Source organism: Bombina bombina, chromosome 5 (genome assembly GCF_027579735.1).
Source record: "Bombina bombina isolate aBomBom1 chromosome 5, aBomBom1.pri, whole genome shotgun sequence".
In the NCBI taxonomy this organism is placed as follows: Eukaryota; Metazoa; Chordata; class Amphibia; order Anura; family Bombinatoridae; genus Bombina; species Bombina bombina.
The window spans coordinates 1,036,466,129-1,036,488,615 of NC_069503.1; the positions used below are offsets into that span (position 1 = coordinate 1,036,466,129).

Genomic DNA, 22,487 nt, shown 5'->3' on the forward strand with positions numbered 1-22,487 from the left:
CATGATTCAGTTTAATTTGTAAACTTCAGTAGATCCACAGATGTCAGCTCATGAAAATAGATGTCTCATTTTAATATTTTCCTGTCCTAATGTAAGTGCAGGAGACTGAGATAACAAAATATTTAATTATTGGCCAACAAAGGGGCATATAAACAACTTTTTTTTTTTTTTTAGACAAAAGCGCTTTATCTCATGCTCCCTAAAGGGCCAAAAAGCAGATTCTGTAACCGGCAAATGCTGCAAATTAAATAACTGGTTTAGAGTAAGCAAGTTGGAGTATTTGGAAAACATGGCTTCCAATTTTTGCTTTTTGGCTTCTATAGAGAGTGTAGGACAAAGTAAAAACACAAACGCAATAGGTGTTCAATATCCTTTAATTATGATGAAAAATATTGTCCAATTAGAAACCCACAAATTCCAAAAGAAGAAAAAGAATTTGCACTGAGTACTGGGTTGCCAACATCTTTCAAGCATGCCTGTCAACCAATGAATTAAGATCAGCTTACTTATAAGGACTATTAAAAGTCATTCTTCTGTGTGTTTCTTTTATCTCCTCTGTTGTGGCCAGTTCTGGAAAGGCATAAAGGAATTCCTAGACAAATCAAGCACTATGTTGCAGTGTCAATGCTCTGAATCATGTTCGCTTCTATGGGAGGAACGAATTTTTTTTTTTTTTTTTTTTTAAAGTGGTAAATTAAATTTTATGGAGGGGGGTATTTTAATTTCTCTTTTGATATATTCTAAGATCATGAACACATTGCAAGCAAACTATTAAAAACATCCATATTATTTGTACAATAAATAAAGTTCATAGCAGAGGCCATTCTATCACCCCTTTGTATCTTTTAATGTGTTACTAGCATGGAAGGTCAACAAAGCTGACACATTCTCACATTTTGTACTTGTGTGCTAGTTTTACAAATCAGCAGCTTAAAATAAAAATGTCAGAGAAACATATGGGACTTGTTAGATCATTTACATCCTGAAAAATAGTAGCCAGACTATGTAATAATCGCATGTTTATTGCTTTCAAAATACAGGGTATTAATTACTATAGTCAGGCACTTGGTCTATTTAAAAGTTTCTAAATTAAATGCTTAAACAATTTTTAAATAGCTGTGTTTTTCCGTAAAAAAGAGATGATATAGCATCATGTTGGCTAAGCCCATATTCACTGTTTCATTAAGACATATTTATTTATATTTGTATGTATTACTTAAAGGGACGTAAAACCCAATTTTTTTCTTTCATGATTTAGATAGAACATAAAATTGTATACAACTTTCTAATTTACTTCTATAATCATATTTTCTTTGTTTATTGTTATCCTTATTTAAAAAGCAGAAATGTAAGCTCAAGAGTGTGCACGTGTCTGCAGCACTATATAGCAGCAGTTTTGCAACAATGTTATACATTAGCAGGAACACTAGATGGCAGCACTATTTCCTGTCCTGTAGTGCTTCAGGCATGTGCACGCTACCAACCTAGGTATCTCTTTAACAAAGAATAACATGAGAATTAAACATTTTTGATAATAGAAGTAAATTGAAAACTTTTTAAAAATTGTATTCTCTATCTGAATAATGAAGGAAATTTTGGGGGTTTAATGTCCCTTTAAAGGGACAGCCAAGTCAAAATTAAACTTTAATGATTCAGATAGAGCAGTACAATTTTAAACAACTTTCCAAATGACTTCCATTATCTAAATGTGCACAATCTATTTATAATGCCCACTTTCTGAGGCACCAGTTCTTACTGAGCATGTGCAAGATTCACAGACTATATGTATATGCATTCTGGCATATGGTTGTCACATGATGCATTAGGAAGGAAAATGCAACTAAAATTTGTCAGAAAAAAAATCGACTACTCATTTGAATTTCAAAGTGTTTTTTGCATTTTCTCTTTATTATGCATTTATTAAAGGGACAGTCTACACTAAAATAGTTATTGTTTAACCCCTTGATGACAACTGACGTACCAGGTACGTCATGCATTAACAAGTAGTTAATGACAATGGACGTACCTGGTACGTCAGTTGTCTAGGAGAGTGCTGGAAGCGATCGCAATCGCTTCCAGCAGCTCTCAGGGTATTGCAGTGATGCCTCCATATGGAGGCATCCTGCAATACCTTTTTAGAAGACTCCGATGCAGAGAGGGCCACTCTGTGGCCCTCTCTGCACCGGTAGTTCGTTGGTGGGAGGGAGCGCAACAGGGAGGTGGGTGGGCGGCCCATCGCTACCCGGCATCCGGTTCCTAGAAGTGCAATGTGCACGCCGGGTGCCGGGAGCGCGCGTGCATTAGCTGGCCACTGACACCAATGAGGGAAGAGGGGGGGGGGAAATATATATTTTTTTAAATCATATAAAAGGATCTGGGAGGGGGAGGGGGGGGGAGGGGTATTGTGGGGGGCTGCTACACTACAGAAAACCCCCCAAAAAAGAAAAAAGCAGAAAATACTTATATGTTTTTGTGCAAATTGGGTACTGGCAGACAGCTGCCAGTACCCAAGATGGCCGCAATTAGATAGGGGAGAGGGTTAGAGAGCTGGGGGGGGGGGATCATGGAGGTTGGGGCTAAGGCAGGAGTCCATCACAGCTAAAATATTTTATTTTTTTTATAAAAAAAAAAAAAAAAACTCCTTTTATTTAGTACTGGCAGACTTTCTGCCAGTACTTAAGATGGCGGGGACATTTGTGGGGTGGGGGAGGGAAGAGAGCTGTTTGGGAGGGATCAGGGGGTGGGATGTGTCAGGTGGGAGGCTGATCTCTACCCTAAAGCTAAAATTAACCCTGCAAGCTCCCTACAACCTACCTAATTAACCCCTTCACTGCTGGGCATAATTTACGTGTGGTGCGCAGCAGCATTTAGCGGCCTTCTAATTACAAAAAAGCAATGCCAAAGCCATATAAGTCTGCTATTTCTGAACAAAGGGGATCCCAAAGAAGCTTTTACAACAATTTGTGCCATAATAGCACAAGCTGTTTGTAAATAATTTCAGTGAGAAACCTAAAATTGTGAAAAATGTAAAGTTTTTTTTTTATTTGCTCGCATTTGGCGGTGAAATGGTGGAATAAAATATACCAAAATGTGCCTAGATCAATACTTTGGGTTGTCTTCTAACAAAAAATATATACATGTCAAGGGATATTCAGGTATTCCTGACAGATATCAGGGTTCCAATGTAACTAGCGCTAATTTTGAAAAAAAGTGGTTTGGAAATAGCGAAGTGCTACTTGTATTTATGGCCCTATAACTTGCAAAAAAAGCTAAGAACATGTAAACATTGGGTATTTCTAAACTCAGGACAAAATTTAGAAACTATTTAGCATGGGTGTTTTTTGTTGATTGTAGATGTGTAACAGATTTTGGGGGTCAAAGTTAGAAAAAGTGTGTTTTTTTCCATTTTTTCCTCATATTTTATTATTTTTTTTTAGTAAATTATAAGATATGATGAAAATAATGGTATCTTTAGAAAGTCCATTTAATGGCGAGAAAAACGGTATATAATATGTGTGGGTACAGTAAATGAGTAAGAGGAAAATTACAGCTAAACACAAACACTGCAGAAATGTAAAAATAGCCATTGTCATTAAGGGTAAGAAAATTGAAAAATGGTCCGGTCATTAAGGGGTTAAAAAGAGATGTCCGAGGAGTTATTTAAGATTTAGCACAACACAGTACTAAATGCAAGCCAATAGATAATAAATAAAAAGTCATGTGATCAGGGGGCTGTCAGACGTTGCTTAGATACAAGGTAATCACAGAGGTAAAAAGTATATTAATATAACTGTGTTGGTCATGCAAAACCAGGGAGTGGATAATAAAGGGATTATCAATCTTTTAAAGCAATAAAAATTATATTGTAGACTACAATCATTTTGAAGCATAATAAAAGTAATGTTTACTAATAAACATTATTATTATTTTTATTTATTTTTTTTTAAAGGAAGGGACATTAAAGGGACACTGAACCAAATTTTTTTCTTTCGTGATTCAGATAGAGAATGCAATTTTAAGAAACTTTCTAATTTACTCCTATTATCAATTTTTCTTCATTCTCTTGCTATCTTTATTTTAAAAAGAAGGCATCTAAGCTTTTTTATTAGTTCAGAACTCTGGATAGCACTTTTTTATTGGTGGATGAATTTATCCACCAATCAGCAAGAACAATCCAGGTTGTTCACCAAAAATGGTCCGGCATTTAAACTTACATTCTTGCATTGCAAATAAAGATACCAAGAGAATGAAGAAAATGTGATAATAGGAGTAAATTAGAAAGTTGCTTAAAATGTAATGCTCTATCTGAACCACAAAAGAAAAAAATTGGGTTCAGTGTCCCTTTAAGTCTAATTTACCCTGGCTGCAGCTATAAGAAAGAACATGATGTATTCCTGGGTTTTTCTTTATTTATACTAAGATCAGCAGAGTAACAGCTATGAGCATTTACTATTTAGAATCGTAAAGAACATTTTTTTTTTTAGCCAATCAGTATCATCAGTGCTGTGTTCACATTTTGCTTCATTATGATAATGTGGGACTTCACAAAATATTCTGGGATTTCCCCATGAGCACCATGTGTAGACTCCCTACAAGAAGAGATTGATAAAAAACAAATTGAAGTGGATAAGAAGAAAGAGAATTTACAACAAATGCTAGCATCCAATAAATTCGAGAGAAAAAATTTGGCATAAAAAATTATTATACGTGTGACTCATCCTATGTTGTATACCTAATTAAATGCCCGTGTTCCAAGATCTAAATTGGAGAGACTACTAGAAGGGTACGGGATAGGATGAGTCAACACAGATCCAATATTAGATGTGGGGACCAGGAAGCCCCTGTATCATGCCACTTCTTGAGTGCAGGTCGCAATATAAGCCAATTATGGTGGCAAATAATTGATGGAGTAGATAAGTTAAGAAGAGGTGACAATAGGGAATCCATATTAAAACAAAGAGAATCTTATTGGATATATAAATTGGATGCTTTAATTCCTAAAGGTATTAATAGAGAGCTGGACCTTAAAGTATTTCTATAATAAATATCTTTATAATAAGAAAAATACTAATAGGTATTTCTATGATGTGTATTAATAACATGTGAAATAACAATGTGAAACAATAATGGTTTTTGAATATTTTATCATCAATAAGTATATAGGTAAATGGTATATTGTTTTTAACTTTATGTGTTTAACTGTAATAATAATTGTAACCACTAGGTGGTAGTATTGGGTGATATAATTCACTTTGTAACAATATACAATGGGTTAATATGTAGGCCTATAAATGCATCTAATCAGATGAGGTTCATTAGCATGATTAAGGGATAATTTCCCGAAACATTGCTGCTAACCTGCTTGTACCTGCAAGGGAGAAAGATGTTTGAATAAATCTGTTGAAAATTTGTTGAAAAGGTGCTGTGGATTTTTTCGTTTATCACCATGTGCAACTAGGGCTGCTGATTGGGTGACAGCGGTGCTCTGCATCTCCAGAGCTGATTTTATTTTATGGTGATACTCTTTTTCCTTTAGCTACTATGTATGCTAGTTCTGAAATAGTATGACCAAAATGAATTCAAATATTACTGTATCAAAATTAAAATTATAGTAGTTGTAGCCATTATTTGGTTTCATCAAATCCAAACATCAATTTTTGGAGAAAACAAATGTGTTCTGTCTTTATTATCAAAATATTTAAACCCTTATTACAGCATTTATTTCAAAGCAAGAAACAAAATTGAACACAGCTTCTGAATAGCATCATCTTACATGTCTACCGCACCTAACAAAGCATTTTTCAAGCCACTAATATTTATAATTGGCTGCATTTGATTGAGGAAAACAATTTTATGTTGATTGCACATAACTAAATGTCTTCAAACAAGACAGCTTACACATCAAAGGTGGCAGCGGAAACAAGAAATGTCACTCCCTTTATAAATGTTCTTTCATTGTGATAATTATTTAATCTAGCTATGAAGCTCTATCAGACTCACACTTTATATAATTTAACAGGGGTGCAATTTTTTTTAAAAATTAAATTGTAACATTAATAATTAAAATTAAAAATGCAGAACAAACTTACTTTTACAATTGTTTATTGTTTGTTTTAACTCCCAATCATTACTAAAATGCCAGATTTAAATTTGTGTATTTGTTCATAAGTTATCAGATTTTGAAAACCTTTATTTAAAATAAAATGCTAATTTAAATTTGACCTATGCCTGCACTACTTTGTAACCATAATATGAATGTTGCATTAGGTTTCAACATGGTGCCACCCACAAGTAGAGGGAGGTGCATTAAATGTATTTAGTGTTAATGTCTTTGAAGGGACATGAAACTCAAAATTATTATTTTACTATTCAGATAGAACATAGTATAAAGCACAATAGGAATTTAGTATCATCATGCTTATCAAATTTAGAATGTATAGATCAATATCTGTAGTGCTAAGGTAAATTTTGCTATATCATACTTGTAGGCCATTTGGTTAATGAGCGACATTGTAGCTAGTGAATATAACGAACAGCAGTACCAGGAAACAACTTTAAAAAAAATTAATTCACCAGTATAGGGTGGGTCAAAAAGTGCAAGATCCAATAGTGATATCAGATACTTGGTACAACGATATGACCACAAATAATAAGATTTTACTACCTGTTACCTATGTTAAAGCTGGTTAACATTTTTAAAATAATAATCAGACTATTTTTTCTCATCTTCTTTATCATTCTTTTCTAAATTTTTAAATTCAATGTCATATTTTCTTTTAATTTCTTGAAAATCATGTAAAAAATAAAGTGTTTATATTGAAACTAACAGAAAGTATATGTGTTTCTGTACATAACTCATCCCTAAGGACTGATCATTAAAAAAATGTAGTTATTTTTATATATTTTTTTTTATTTTTTTTAACAAATCTAAGGAACCCTAATCTATTTGTTAAATGTTACTGTTGGGAAATACAACACCTGACCACCAGGAGGCGGCAAAGACACCCGACCCAAAGGCTTAAATATCCCTCCCACTTCCCCTATCCCCCAGTCATTCTGCCGAGGGAACAAGGAAAAGTAGGCAAAACATCAGGGTATAAAGGGTGCCAGAAGAAAAAACATAAAAAGGGAACCATGCCTTAATAAATAAAATATGGGCAGGGTCATGGACTCTTCATGCCAGGAAGGAAAGGAATTTATCTGGTAAGCATAAATTATGCTTTCCTTCCATAAGGCAGGGAGAGTCTGTGACGTAATTCCTTACTGTTGAGAAAACTATACCCAAGCTCCAGAGGACACTGAATGAATAACGGGAGGGAACAGAAAAAAAGAGGTGGACCCTATTCTGAGGGCACCACAGCCTGCAAAACTTTTTTCCCGAAAACCGCTTCAGCCGGAGCAAACACATCAAACTTGTAAAATTTAGAAGTGTGTAAGGAGTATTTGTCGCCTTACAAATCTGATCCATTGAGGCTTTGTTCTTAAACGCCCAAGAGGAAGCCACTGCTCTACTGGATTAAGCAGTTATCCTCTCAGTCGTCCCGCTATCTCATAAGCAAAGTGGATAACACTCCTTAACCAGAAAGATAGAGAAGTCGTAGTAGCCTTCTGCTCCTTACTCTTCCCCGTATAGATGACAAACAAATAGGAAGATTGTCTGAATTCCTTAGTAGCCTGAAGAAAGAACTTCAAGGCACGAACCACATCTAGATTATGAAGCAAATATGCCTTCACTGAAGAAGGATTAGGACACAAGGAAGGAACAACAATTTCTTGATTAAAGGTTACAATTCGATAACACATTAGGGAGGAACCCTAGTTTAGTGTGATAAAACTGCCTTATCAGCATGAAAACCCAGATAAGGGGGATCACATTGCAAAGCAGAAATCTCTGGAACTCTGCACATAGACTCAATAGCCAACAAAAAAGAACCTTCAAAGATAACAATTTAATGTCAACAGTATGCATAGGCTCAAACGGAGCCTGCTGCAAAACACTACGAACAAGATTGAGGTTCCAAGGCGGAGCCCCAGATCTAAACACGGATCTGATCTTAGCCAGAGCCTTAACAAAGGATTGCACATCCGGACACTCAGCCAATCTTTTGTGCAGTAACACCGACAGGGATGATATCTGTCCCTTCAAGGAACTAGCAGATAGGCCCTTTTTCAGTCCATCCTGGAGGAAAGCTAAAATCTTGGCAACCTTAAACTTATGCCAGGAAAAGTCACACTTCTCACACCAGTACAAGTAAGTCCTCCACACTTTATTGTAGATATGACGAGTAACTGGCTTACGAGCTTGAACCAGAGTGTCGATAAGACTCTCAGAGAACCCTCTTTTGGCTAAGACTAAGCATTCAATCTCCATGCAGTCAGCCTCAGAGAATCTAGATTTTGATTAGCGAAGGGACCCTGTATCAGCAGATCTCTGCGACAAGGTAACCTCCAATGAGGAGATGAGGACATCCCAACCAGATCCACAAACCACGTCCTTCAAGGCCACAATGGAGCAATCAGAATCACAGATGCTCGCTCCTGCTCTATGCGAGCCACCACATGTGAGAGAAGCGTTAATGGAGGAAAAAGATATGAGACTGAATGGTACTGATAGGGCATCTATCAATTCCGCCTGAGGATCCGTTAACCTCGACCCATACCTGGGTAGCTTGGTATTGAGGTGGGATGCCATGAGATCTATCTCCAGCATCCCCCACTTGCTGCATATCTCCACAACTGGAATGCGGATCGCTGACAGTGTACATTTGTGAGTCTCCGCCCACTCTAGTATCTGAGATACTTCTCTCATCGCCAAGAAACTTCTCGTTCCCCCTTGATGGTTGATATAGGCAACCAAGGTTATTATTGTCTGATTGGAATCTGATAAACTGGGACGAACCCAGAAGGGGCCAAGCCCTCAAGGCATTGAAGATTGCCCGGAGTTCCAAAATATTGATCAGATGGGAGGACTCCTCCTAAATCCACAGCCCTTGTGCCTTCTTGGCACCCCAAACGGCTCCCCAGCCGGCAAGGCTTGCGTCTGTAGTCACAATCACCCGGGACGGTCTCAAAAAGCATGTGCCTTGGGACAGATAATCTGGATAGAGCCACCAGGAGAGATAGAGAGTCTCTCGACAGGCTGTCCAGCACAATCTGTTGAGACAAATCTGAATGGTTGCCGTTCCATTGTCTCAGCATGCATAGTTGTAATGGTCTGAGATGAAATCTGGCAAAAGGAATGATTTCCATGTAGGACATCATGAGTCCGATTAACTCCATACAATGAGCCACTAAGGGTCTCGTGGAGGCCTGGAGGGCAAGACATGCAGAAGTTAGTTTGCAACGTCTCTGATCTGTGAGGAATATTCTCATGGATATGGAGTCTATTATAGTTCCCAGGAAAATCACCCTTGTACTTGGAGTAAGAGAACTCTTTTCCAAGTTTATTTTCCATCCATGTGTTTGAAGAAGACTGAGAAGGGACTCCGAATGTTCTTCCGCTAGAAGAAAAGATGGTGCCTGTACCAAGATATCGTCCACGTAAGGCACTACTGCAATACCTCGTGTTCTAGCAACGGCTAGAAGCCCAAAACTTTTGTAAATATCCAGTCCTTTCTTGAAGGGAACATACCCATAAAGGACTATCCAAATCTTCTGACACTTCTCTGCCACCTCCAATAGTGACGAAAGGCAAAGAATGACTGGGGGATAGGGGAAGTGGGAGGGATATTTAAGCCTTTGGCTGGGGTGTCTTTGCCTCCTCCTGGTGGCCATGTGTTGTATTTCCCAACTGTAAGGAATGAAGTCATGGACTCTGTCTGCCTTATGAAAGGAAAAAAATACTTTCACATCCTTTTAATGCTCTTAACTAGTAAACTTAAAAAAAAAAACTGTAAATATGCACAGGTTGGGGCACTGGTAGAAGATGCATCTGATTAGGATCATTTCAGAGTGATATAATGGCTAGTAGACAGGGAGATGTGTGCAAAGGCACAGCACATGTAGCTGCCTCTTCAGGTCACACATGAACACAATGACAGGAAAAAGATATTATTGCAAATTGTATTTATACCAAAAACAAAAAATGCCGGGCAAAGGTTTTCATTCATTTTAAAACGCCTCTCTGTATAGCTTCCAAGATAGAAGATATCATACTTACATATCTTGTTACTTCACGTTTCAAGATACACAGGTTATATATTATTTTGTATTTACAATTTAACCTAGCAACTAGATAAAAAAAAAAAGAGAGATTCAGGCTAATTTACATCTCGATTCTCTTTGTTGAAAGTACTGATTCATGTTTTCCTTAAAGTTTCAATGTCACGATGACCCACTCATTGCCTGCTGTCACACACCCATATAATGATTTTACTTGCCAATTTGTAATACACCCAGATATTAAAAAATAGATTGCAATTAAAGATTATTATAGTATCAGCATACAGACGTGTTTCATATGTTTATGGCATTTAAACACGAATACTTCCAACAGGCCAATGACTGTGTTTTTGCTATACATTTAACTGGTAAGTTATTGTGTAATGCATCATCAATATCAAGCACTGATAGGAGTGATTCTGAAAAATCTAGTTATTGCCACTAAATTGTTGTCAATTAAATCAAAGAAAATATGACTTTATTTCCCTTATAAATAATAAACTTGTCAAATATAACTTACCCCGCAACATAAAGTACTTTATTGGAAATGTATGTAATGAACTGATGAGCGGTGGTTGTTAATGGAGTTGAGTGTACAGTGCTTAATGGGACTTGTATACCAACATTACATTCCAATAAAATGATGCACATTATAAAACTATTCTTCAAAAGTTGCAACACTTTTTAGCATCATCACTATAAATATACCTGGTAAGGGTTAACGTTATGAATGTCAGTGAGGACCTCAACACACCCAAGAAGATATTAATATGTCTAGAATTGACATCTTATTTTGAAGATGCATCATGCCAGAGGTGCTGCAGTGATGTTTTTTTTGCTGCTGCAACTGTTAGTAAAGACATGGGACCATAATACTAAACAGACAGAGGTAATTTATGACCAGACTTCTCACCACTGTGGATGGTTCCTGAATAAAGGGCAATACTGTAAGACCTAACTTAAAAGGAAATATTTATTAAAAAAAAAAAGTTATTGAAAAATAAAACTGGAATTAATGTGGCAAAAGATCCCATGATTTGTCAAGTGCTAATTTTTTTTTTTAAAATAATAAGAATTACAATAATAATAAAATATTACAATTTTGATACCATATCTAAAACAAGGATTTGGTACATACTTGTTTTGCAGATGCAGATGAGATGTTTTTAACCATTGCACGATTAGAATGGTATGTTATTAACTCTTGGGAATCTACAAACTGCTACCTGCATCCACTCTGTTCTTTTTTGACCTGGTAAATACTATTAGTGAGCTCATTAAATATAGGTTTTTAAACCCAGTCATTGCATAGCCAGTAATCATTTAGGCTTATCAACGTATTAAAGATGGATGAGATCAATGTAAAATACATATAACTTTAGTAAAAACAATAATCCTAAATATCACACATAAAACAATACAATAAGTGATTAAATCATCATTTAATTGTAGAGATTTTGAGCTAGTTTTTTGTTCAGTATCTTCTCTAATCTTTTAGGTCATAGGCCTCTCTTGTGATATAAAACAATTGTTTATTAACTTTAAAACTCACAAGCATTCATTGAAAGCTGATATGGTCCTAGAAATATAGTGCTACACTTTAAACAAAATGTTAAAGGGACATGAAACCCAATTGTTTTTGCTGTTTATTTAATATTTAAATAGAGCATACAATTGTATACATCTTTCCAATTTACTTCTCTGATCAAATTAGCTCCATTTTCTTGCTATTCTTTATTGGAAGGGCAGCAATGCACTACAGGAAGCGTGCTAAACACTTCAGAACAGCCAATTAAAAGAGGCAAATATGTGCAGCCATCAATCACCAGCTAGCTATTAACAAAGGATACCAAGAAAATAAAGCATATTACATAATAAGTAAATTGGAAAGTGGTTTAAAAACAAATGCTATCTGAATGAAAGTTTTGACTTTAGTATCCCTTTAAATGCATAAAAAGCTGCTATCAGATCAGTTACCTAATAAATATGTCATTCATATCACAAAAAACTAAAATAAAGCAAGTGCTTGTATAAACCACAGTTGTCAGTGTAGAGAAAATAATATCCTTTGACAGCAATACATGCATGGACTGTGAGAAGATGAATTACACAATATAATGCTACTTGTGTCTACATTGTTCTACACATTGATGAGACATTCTGCTTTTTAATGCAAAAAGGAAGCACTGAGATCTCGCTATGTAATTTCTTCCATATGAGCGTGCTGAAAGAGAGCCTCACTATGTGCTGGGACATCATAGCATTTGTGTGTTGCACAAACATTCATTTTCCAAATTTTCTTTGACTACCATTTTAATGAGCAAAGTGATAGACCTCCCCTTCTTAAAACCTGCTGCTACTCTATAATCATAACACAAGAAAAATGTTCAATTCTGCAGATTTACTACTGGTTTAATCCATTTATTTAATTTTTATTTATGAATTTTTTTTATAGAAAAATTTAGATTTTAGGGTCTTGGTAAAATATTTTATGCATCTGGGCATAAATTAATAATACATAATGGCATTCCCTCAAATAGCTTGATATGTAACAAAGTCATTGTTGTGTTTAATATCTTGAGGCAATTGATTCCATAATGGTTACAAATACAAGGTGCCATTTCATATTTAAAGAGATACTGTACCCAATTTTTTTTCCACACGATTCAGATACAACATGCAATTTTAAACAACTTTCTAATTTACTCCTATTATCAATTTTTCTTTGTTCTTTTGGTATCTGTATTTTAAAAAGCAGGATTGTAAGATCATGTGCCAGCTGTCTTTGGTTTAGCACCTGGGTACAGCTTGCTGAATGGTGGCTAAATGTACCCACCAATAACCATGCGCTATCCAGGGTGCTGAACGAAAAATGGTCCGGCTTGTATGCTTACATTCCCTGCTTTTTCAAATAAAGATACCAAAAGAACAAATAAAAATTGATAATAGGAGTAAATTAGAAAGTTGCTTAAAATCGCATGCTCTATCTGAATCATGAAGGAAAATAATTGGATTTAGTATCCCTATAAAATGCACATCCTAATATAGACTGTTCTTAGGGGATTTATGCACAATTATATTGCTAATAACAGGGTTAACCAAACTAATATCTAGTGGGTAACAGTTTTATCTATCTCCTGTTGTTCACAATCTAACAGTGCCCATTGTTACCATCCATCAGAGCTCCTGAGTAAATACCTTATAGTAGCACAAAGTGATTTTTTTTCTAAGCTATTACAACTATAAGAAAAGCTGTATTTTCAGTTTGTATAAACAGCTCAAATAAGAAACAGCCATTTAAAAAAACAACATTTATAGGAGATTTGTATGGGAGATTTAAAGACTTTAAGAGAAGAAAAATATAAATGGTCAAAATAAAAGTAAAAAACATGATGGCTTTAGTATTTTCAGTCAATAATTCATATCAGTTCAAGATGTGTGCAATTAACATTTTTATACAGTTTTAACCATTTTATAATTAGCATTATTTTAATGTTTAAATATATATTCAAAATAAACTACTTACTTTATTAAACAAATGTAAGAATAGTTTGTATTTGTATCAAAAAGGTCAAAAATACATTTTAAAGAGGTCAAATGTATTGAGTTAAAAAGGACCCAAAACCCTGCATAAATTAGTGGAAAGATGTGTTTTAAATTACAGTACTGATGTTGAACTACCCCCATGCAAGATATATAGGGTACTGGGACACAAATTAATTTCAAAAGTAGTAATAACATGGTTATTGGCTTTTTCAATGACTTCAAGCTTAAAAGACAAATTAAAAGCCAAGCAAGGCACTTTGAAATAAAAAAAATCTTATAGATTAGATTTCAGACCTTTGATTTTTCTGTATCTGTAACACAGAGAACACTCTACAATTGTTAATTACTGCCATCTCTGTGTGGATAAGTGCATATGTTTAATGCTCGCTTTTAAGATGTGTATTTGGAGGAGTTAAAAAGGTACAGAGAACACTTTGAGATTTTTGTTATGCTTGATGAAATAACTCTGCCATATACTTGTATTTATTTTGCCCGCTTTTCATGTAATGTAGTTCTGAAATTGACGATTTTCAGAACTTGAAATACACCCTGCAGACTTCTCAATGCTAACCTTAATTCATATATTTCCTCAATTGGCTTTAACTAATAAAAATTGAAAAGTCATACATTTTATACTAACATTATGACAGTGGTTAGCCTCATTGTCTGAACCAGATTGGCTCTTAAAAATAACGCAAGGGGTGGATGGAGTTTCACTATTGAAAAAAACTTGCAATAAACATTACAGTTGATTTGCTTTAAAAATGCTTAGACTTGGGTGATGTTATGCTATAGACAACAGAAAATGACTTGTAATTACATGGTGTGTACTGTCCCTTTAAACTTTCTAAATATTTCCGAATTTTGGAATGGTATATTTTAATAGAGAAATTCCAGAAATACTGTATTTTTTTTTAAAGATTTGTTCAATAACGCTGCAAATTAAAGAAAAAAATTAAGGTTTAATACAGCATCTCATTTAAAAAAGTTGGAGGGTCCATCTTCTGTACCCATTAAATGTGGTTTATTAGAATACCAGAATAATAAATGTGTTTATATCTATTTAAAAAGGATACAACATGTCAAATTGAAATTATTTTCAAGATAATTTGGAAAACAATGTTGAAACTGCGATATACGCAGAATAAGAATATGCGTTATAATTATTAAAAACTTACCCTTAAAAGTGATTGAGATTCATCCTTTGACTTGCTATCTGCTGTTGTAGAGTACTGTGGTGTGAGTGGCCCAGATTTCTCTCCACTTGCACCTGCCGTCACTCCTTGAAATCCCTTGGCCTCCACAGACAAACCATACAACGGTCTCGCTAAATGTGCAGCTTCAACATTTGGGCTCTCTCTTGAAGATTTCTGTTGTTCTTGATTGACGGACACTGTTGTCAGCAGACCCAGTCCTATCTGTGTATAGGACGGACTTGTTCTCAAAATGTCTGATCCTCTCCATGCAACTCCACGAAGATCATCAATTGAATTATCAGACCAAGCTTTCTCCCTGAGCACCTCTTTATCATCAAGCTTCTCCTTCTTCACAGTGCTATCAAATATGGCTTCTCCCATTTTGGAATCTGGAGTTACAAGATTATATACTTTCATCTCAGTTTTTGGTTCTTCCTTAATAGAAGTTAGACCATGGCTCTCCCCTCCGTTAGATGTAGTGATTTCAGACTCCTGACAATGAGCAGAGTTGAAATGATCTAGTAAAGATTGAGTCTCTGCTGCTGTAAAACTGCACTGACGACATTTGTAGCAGTTATGCACCCTCCTAAAACGAAAAGACATCAATGAAATAAGAAACATTTTCTTAAATAAATATAAAAAAAGAAGGCTTACCTTTCGTTGCTCCCAGAATACTAGGGGTGTGCATTCAAATGCTTTAGTAGCATCCAAATACGGAAGAAGGCGGCCACTCATGACGTTCATCTCTTATTGGAGCCACATTTATTGTTGTGAAACTGCAACCCACTAAGATCTGTGCAAATCTACATCTTCATGTTTTGTACTTTCACAAGAACTAATGCGGCTCCGAAAAGAGCCTAACGACTTTCTTCTGCATTCGGGAGCTACCGAAGCATCTGAATGCACACCCCTAAAGAATACATTGTAGGAAACTTAAAAGGGAAGGCTTACCTTTCTCTGCTCCCAGAATACTAGAGGTGTGCATTCAGATGCTTTGGTAGCATCTGAATGTGGAAAAGGCGACCGCTCGTGTCATTTGGCTCTTTTTGGAGCGACATTTTTTGTTGTGAAAGGGCAATTCGCTAAGATCTGTGCAAATTTAGATCTTAGTGTGTTGTACTTTCACAAAAATAAATGTGGCTCCGAAAAGAGCCAACCGATATGAGTGTTTGCCTTCTTCCTCATTCGGGTGCTACCGAAGCATCCAAATGCACACCCACACAGATTACATTGTAGCAAACTTTAAAGGGACATTTACCAATAAATACACATCATGCAGCTCCATCTAATTGTGGGTGCTACAATTGTTTAAGCTAGTTAACGCTGCACGTATCTGAAGGTCAGTTACCGCACATGTGCAAACACATCGGCGCTAGAATACACTAAAAGATAGACATAAATGTGATGGCACCCATGACTAGAGGAAGAAGATAATATCCTCACTACTGTAATGCTTATAAAATGTATTTAGTGTTTAATGTCCCCTTAAAGGATGAGAGAGAAAAAAAATTAACAGCAAACATTTTAAACTAAAAATATTTAAATAACGTGTTTCTAGGTACAACTTTTTTCTTTTGAAATAATACAAAACTTGGAAATTAAAATGAAATGGATGAAAAGGTACAAACTATTTTACCTGTTGTGATTATATTTCAGAAGGTGTACAATGTTTTTTTTTTTTTTTAATACAAAGAGTAACTTGTTAAGACAATTTACAGATGTTTGGAGGTTAGTATTTCTACTTTATATTTTTTAAATCAGTTAAAGGGATACTAAACCAATTTTTTTTTCTTTCATGATTCAGATAGAGCATGAGATTTTAAGCAACTTTCTAATTTACTCCTATTATCAATTTTTCTTTGTTCTCATGCTATCTTGATTTGAAAAAACAGTACTATAAGCTTTAGTGCCAGCCCATTTTTTGTTGAACACCTGGGTATCAATTGCTGATTTGTGGCTGATTTGTGGCTAAATGTAGCAAATTAATTAGCAAGTGCTTCCCAGGTTCTGAACTAAAAATGGGCCGGCTCCTAACCTTTCATTACTGCTTTTTCAAACCAAGATAGCAAATAAACAAAGAAAAAATGATAATAGGAGTAAATTAGAAAGTTGCTTAAAATTGCATGCCCTATCTGAATCATGAAATAAAAAAATTGGGGTTAGTATCCCTTTAAGAAAAGGTATATAATATAAGACAATCCATTTAATAAATAAGGTGATATAATATATAAAATTAGTATTGTATTAATTATTTGTGTATTCAGTTTTTATCCGGATAAATAAGGACACAATATAAATAGATAGTTTTTTTAAAAATTACATTTATATGTTGAATTAACCTTTATTTCTATATGGGTTGTTCCTCTCAGGTATTAGACATACTTCCTATTAATTTCACTATAAATTTAAGCAGCTTTAACTAAACATTTTCATGCAGAATAGGTTTTCACGCGTTTAACGGTTTCTCTTGGATATGACAGAATTTTTTTCAGTGAATTGCCTCTTTTGCCATCTGCTTAATTTATTTAAAAAGAAAAACCTTTGTTAATAAAGCAAAGTAGTGGAAACTAGACAAAGTGGTTACATAGTTACACTTTAATAAAAAGGTAGGTTATCTATGCCCTAATGTATTAAGCCTCAAATAAGGATGAAGAACTATAAAACCACTCCCACCTCACAGATATCTAACGTAGAGTCAAGCAAAGTGAGGTTAGAAAAAGGGCCATAAAAGGAGCATCAAAAAAGATGTGCTAAAGAAAAAAAATGAACCCCAAAAAACATAAGGGTGGGGTCTCGTGGTTTTTCACCATCATGAAAGAAATACATTTATAAGGTAAGCATAAATTATTCTTTCATAGAGGTGGTGAGAGTCCATGATCCACTACTCCTTGGCAACCAATACCCAAGCTGTGGAGTCCACGAGTAATAACATAAAGGCAGGGATTTAAAAACATATTTTTTTAACTGGCAAATTAAATCTACAACCCAAATAAAAATCTTTTTTTTTTATGCACTTAAAAAAATTCAAACAGGCAAACAATCAAACAGACAACTGTCAGAAAAACCTTCCTAGCAAAGGAGGAAGCAAAAACATCAAAATGGTAGAAATTTGTAAAAGTATGCAAAGAAGACCAAGTAGCTGCCTTGAAAATCTGGTCAAAGGATGCCTCATTCTTAAAGGCCCAAGAAGTGACAACTGACCTAGTAGAATGAGCAGTAAAACACTGTGGTGGAAGCTGACCTGCCATCAAGTAAGCCTTGCTAATCAAAAGTTTAAACTAAGAGGCCAAAGAAACCGCAGAAATGCTCTGAACTTTCATAGGACCAGAAAAATAAACATTGTAATATTTCAATGCCTATTTATACAATATATAATATATATTTACAATATAAATGTAAATATTCAACTTATGCATGGGTTCAAAAGGAGGAGCCTGCAAAACCTTTAAAACTAAGTTAAGATTCCATGAAGGAGAAATTGGCTTGATTAAAGGTTTAATACAGATCAAAGCCTGAACAAAACCATGGATATCAGTAAGAAAATAGCAATCTCCCTATGAAACAAAACTGAAAGTGCAGAAATCTGATCCTTCAGATAGCTGGCAGATAGACCCTTATCCAGACCATCCCATAAGAACTGCAAATCCTAGAAATTCTGAAAGAATGCCAGCAAAAAAACATGATCTACACAGCAAAAAATAACAGCCTTCCAGGCCTTATGATGCCATAAAGTTCAGAGACTTGAGATTTGGATGAAAAGAAGACACATGGACATTTGAACCAGATCCACATACGAAATATCCTGTAAGGCCAAGTTGGGGCAATCAGGATTAGATTTATCTAGGTTTATCTTGGAAATCACTCTGGGTAGAAGAATAAAACCCCATCCACTGTTCCTGCAAAGGAACTGGAACAATTTCTCCCATAGCCTCCAAATCTGAGACAGGCTGGAAAAAAAGCTTGAGCTTTTACAGGATTCCTTGAAACTTGAAAAAAATCCTTCCTCTGGGAGGTCTTGTTCTGAATCCTATTCGATATCCCTGAGAAACTATGTTCAGAACCCAGGGATCTAGAACTAACTGAAGCCTGCCTCCTACCAGAACCTCTGGATCAGGGAAGCACCTTCTTGCAGATTTGGTAGTAGAGATAGATTTTTTACTCTGCTTTGACTTGTTCCAGTTTGCACTCGGCCCCCAAACTGATCCAGAAAGGACTATCTAAAGGGTAATTAAAAGAAGTATTGTCTTCCAGAGGAATAGTAGTATGTTGGAAATGGCCTCATCCACCTTGGAAACTGTCTCACAAAAAACAGAATTTATGTTTACCTGATAAATTACTTTCTCCAACGGTGTGTCCGGTCCACGGCGTCATCCTTACTTGTGGGATATTCTCTTCCCCAACAGGAAATGGCAAAGAGCCCAGCAAAGCTGGTCACATGATCCCTCCTAGGCTCCGCCTTCCCCAGTCATTCGACCGACGTAAAGGAGGAATATTTGCATAGGAGAAATCATATGATACCGTGGTGACTGTAGTTAAAGAAAATAAATTATCAGACCTGATTAAAAAACCAGGGCGGGCCGTGGACCGGACACACCGTTGGAGAAAGTAATTTATCAGGTAAACATAAATTCTGTTTTCTCCAACATAGGTGTGTCCGGTCCACGGCGTCATCCTTACTTGTGGGAACCAATACCAAAGCTTTAGGACACGGATGATGGGAGGGAGCAAATCAGGTCACCTAGATGGAAGGCACCACGGCTTGCAAAACCTTTCTCCCAAAAATAGCCTCAGAAGAAGCAAAAGTATCAAATTTGTAAAATTTAGTAAAAGTGTGCAGTGAAGACCAAGTCGCTGCCTTACATATCTGATCAACAGAAGCCTCATTCTTGAAGGCCCATGTGGAAGCCACAGCCCTAGTGGAATGAGCTGTGATTCTTTCAGGAGGCTGCCGTCCGGCAGTCTCGTAAGCCAATCTGATGATGCTTTTAATCCAAAAAGAGAGAGAGGTAGAAGTTGCTTTTTGACCTCTCCTTTTACCAGAATAAACAACAAACAAAGAAGATGTTTGTCTAAAATCCTTTGTAGCATCTAAATAGAATTTTAGAGCACGAACTACATCCAAATTGTGCAACAAACGTTCCTTCTTTGAAACTGGATTCGGACACAAAGAAGGCACGACTATCTCCTGGTTAATGTTTTTGTTAGAAACAACTTTCGGAAGAAAACCAGGTTTAGTACGTAAAACCACCTTATCTGCATGGAACACCAGATAAGGAGGAGAACACTGCAGAGCAGATAATTCTGAAACTCTTCTAGCAGAAGAAATTGCAACCAAAAACAAAAAACTTTCCAAGATAATAACTTAATATCAACGGAATGTAAGGGTTCAAACGGAACCCCCTGAAGAACTGAAAGAACTAAATTGAGACTCCAAGGAGGAGTCAAAGGTTTGTAAACAGGCTTGATTCTAACCAGAGCCTGAACAAAGGCTTGAACATCTGGCACAGCTGCCAGCTTTTTGTGAAGTAACACAGACAAGGCAGAAATCTGTCCCTTCAAAGAACTTGCAGATAATCCTTTCTCCAAACCTTCTTGAAGAAAGGATAGAATCTTAGGAATTTTTACCTTGTCCCAAGGGAATCCTTTAGATTCACACCAACAGATATATTTTTTCCATATTTTGTGGTAGATTTTTCTAGTTACAGGCTTTCTGGCCTGAACAAGAGTATCAATGACAGAATCTGAGAACCCTCGCTTTTATAAGATCAAGCGTTCAATCTCCAAGCAGTCAGTTGGAGTGAGACCAGATTCGGATGTTCGAACGGACCTTGAACAAGAAGGTCTCGTCTCAAAGGTAGCTTCCATGGTGGAGCCGATGACATATTCACCAGGTCTGCATACTAAGTCCTGCGTGGCCACGCAGGAGCTATCAAGATCACCGATGCCCTCTCCTAATTGATCCTGGCTACCAGCCTGGGGATGAGAGGAAACGGCGGGAATACATAAGCTAGTTTGAAGGTCCAAGGTGCTACTAGTGCATCTACTAGAGTCGCCTTGGGATCCCTGGATCTGGACCCGTAGCAAGGAACCTTGAAGTTCTGATGAGAGGCCATCAGATCCATGTCTGGAATGCCCCACAATTGAGTAATTTGGGCAAAGATTTCCGGATGGAGTTCCCACTCCCCCGGATGAAATGTCTGACGACTTAGAAAATCCGCTTCCCAATTTTCCACTCCTGGGATGTGGATTGCAGACAAGTGGCAGGAGTGAGTCTCCGCCCATTGAATGATTTTGGTCACTTCTTCCATCGCCAGTGAACTCCTTGTTCCCCCCTGATGGTTGATGTACGCAACAGTCGTCATGTTGTCTGATTGAAACCGTATGAACTTGGCCTTTGCTAGCTGAGGCCAAGCCTTGAGAGCATTGAATATCGCTCTCAGTTCCAGAATATTTATCGGGAGAAGAGATTCTTCCCGAGACCAAAGACCCTGAGCTTTCAGGGGTCCCCAGACCGCGCCCCAGCCCACCAGACTGGCGTCGGTCGTGACAATGACCCACTCTGGTCTGCGGAAGCTCATCCCCTGTGACAGGTTGTCCAGGGACAGCCACCAACGGAGTGAATCCCCATTCCACTGACTGAGCATGCACAGTTGTAATGGTCTTAGATGAATTCGCGCAAAAGGAACTATGTCCATTGCCGCTACCATCAAACCTATTACTTCCATGCACTGCGCTATGGAAGGAAGAGGAACAGAATGAAGTATTTGACAAGAGTTTAGAAGTTTTGATTTTCTGGCCTCTGTCAGAAAAATCCTCATTTCTAAGGAGTCTATTATTGTTCCCAAGAAGGGAACCCTTGTTGACGGAGATAGAGAACTTTTTTCTATGTTCACTTTCCACCCGTGAGATCTGAGAAAGGCCAGGACAATGTCCGTGTGAGCCTTTGCTTGTGGAAGGGACGACGCTTGAATCAGAATGTCGTCCAAGTAAGGTACTACTGCAATGCCCCTTGGTCTTAGCACCGCTAGAAGGGACCCTAGTACCTTTGTGAAAATTCTTGGAGCAGTGGCTAATCCGAACGGAAGTGCCACAAACTGGTAATGCTTGTCCAGGAATGCGAACCTTAGGAACCGATGATGTTCCTTGTGGATAGGAATATGTAGATACGCATCCTTTAAATCCACCGTGGTCATGAATTGACCTTCCTGGATGGAAGGAAGAATTGTTCGAATGGTTTCCATTTTGAACGATGGAACCTTGAGAAACTTGTTTAGGATCTTGAGATCTAAGATTGGTCTGAATGTTCCCTCTTTTTTGGGAACTACGAACAGATTGGAGTAGAACCCCATCCCTTGTTCTCCTAATGGAACAGGATGAATCACTCCCATCTTTAACAGGTCTTCTACACAATGTAAGAATGCCTGTTTTTTTATGTGGTCTGAAGACAATTGAGACCTGTGGAATCTCCCCCTTGGGGGAAGCCCCTTGAATTCCAGAAGATAACCTTGGGAGACTATTTCTAGTGCCCAAGGATCCAGAACATCTCTTGCCCAAGCCTGAGCGAAGAGATAGAGTCTGCCCCCC

At 36.7% G+C, this 22,487-nt stretch overlaps 1 protein-coding gene across 1 annotated transcript in view; it reads right to left on the minus strand.

The window, feature by feature from the left end:
* TRPS1 (transcriptional repressor GATA binding 1) overlaps positions 1 to 22,487 on the minus strand; it is a 403,828-nt gene that overhangs the window by 176,554 nt on the left and 204,787 nt on the right. Inside the window, 1 exon segment of the mRNA XM_053715304.1 lies at positions 14,886 to 15,489. Coding sequence (XP_053571279.1) covers positions 14,886 to 15,489 — 604 coding nt within the window.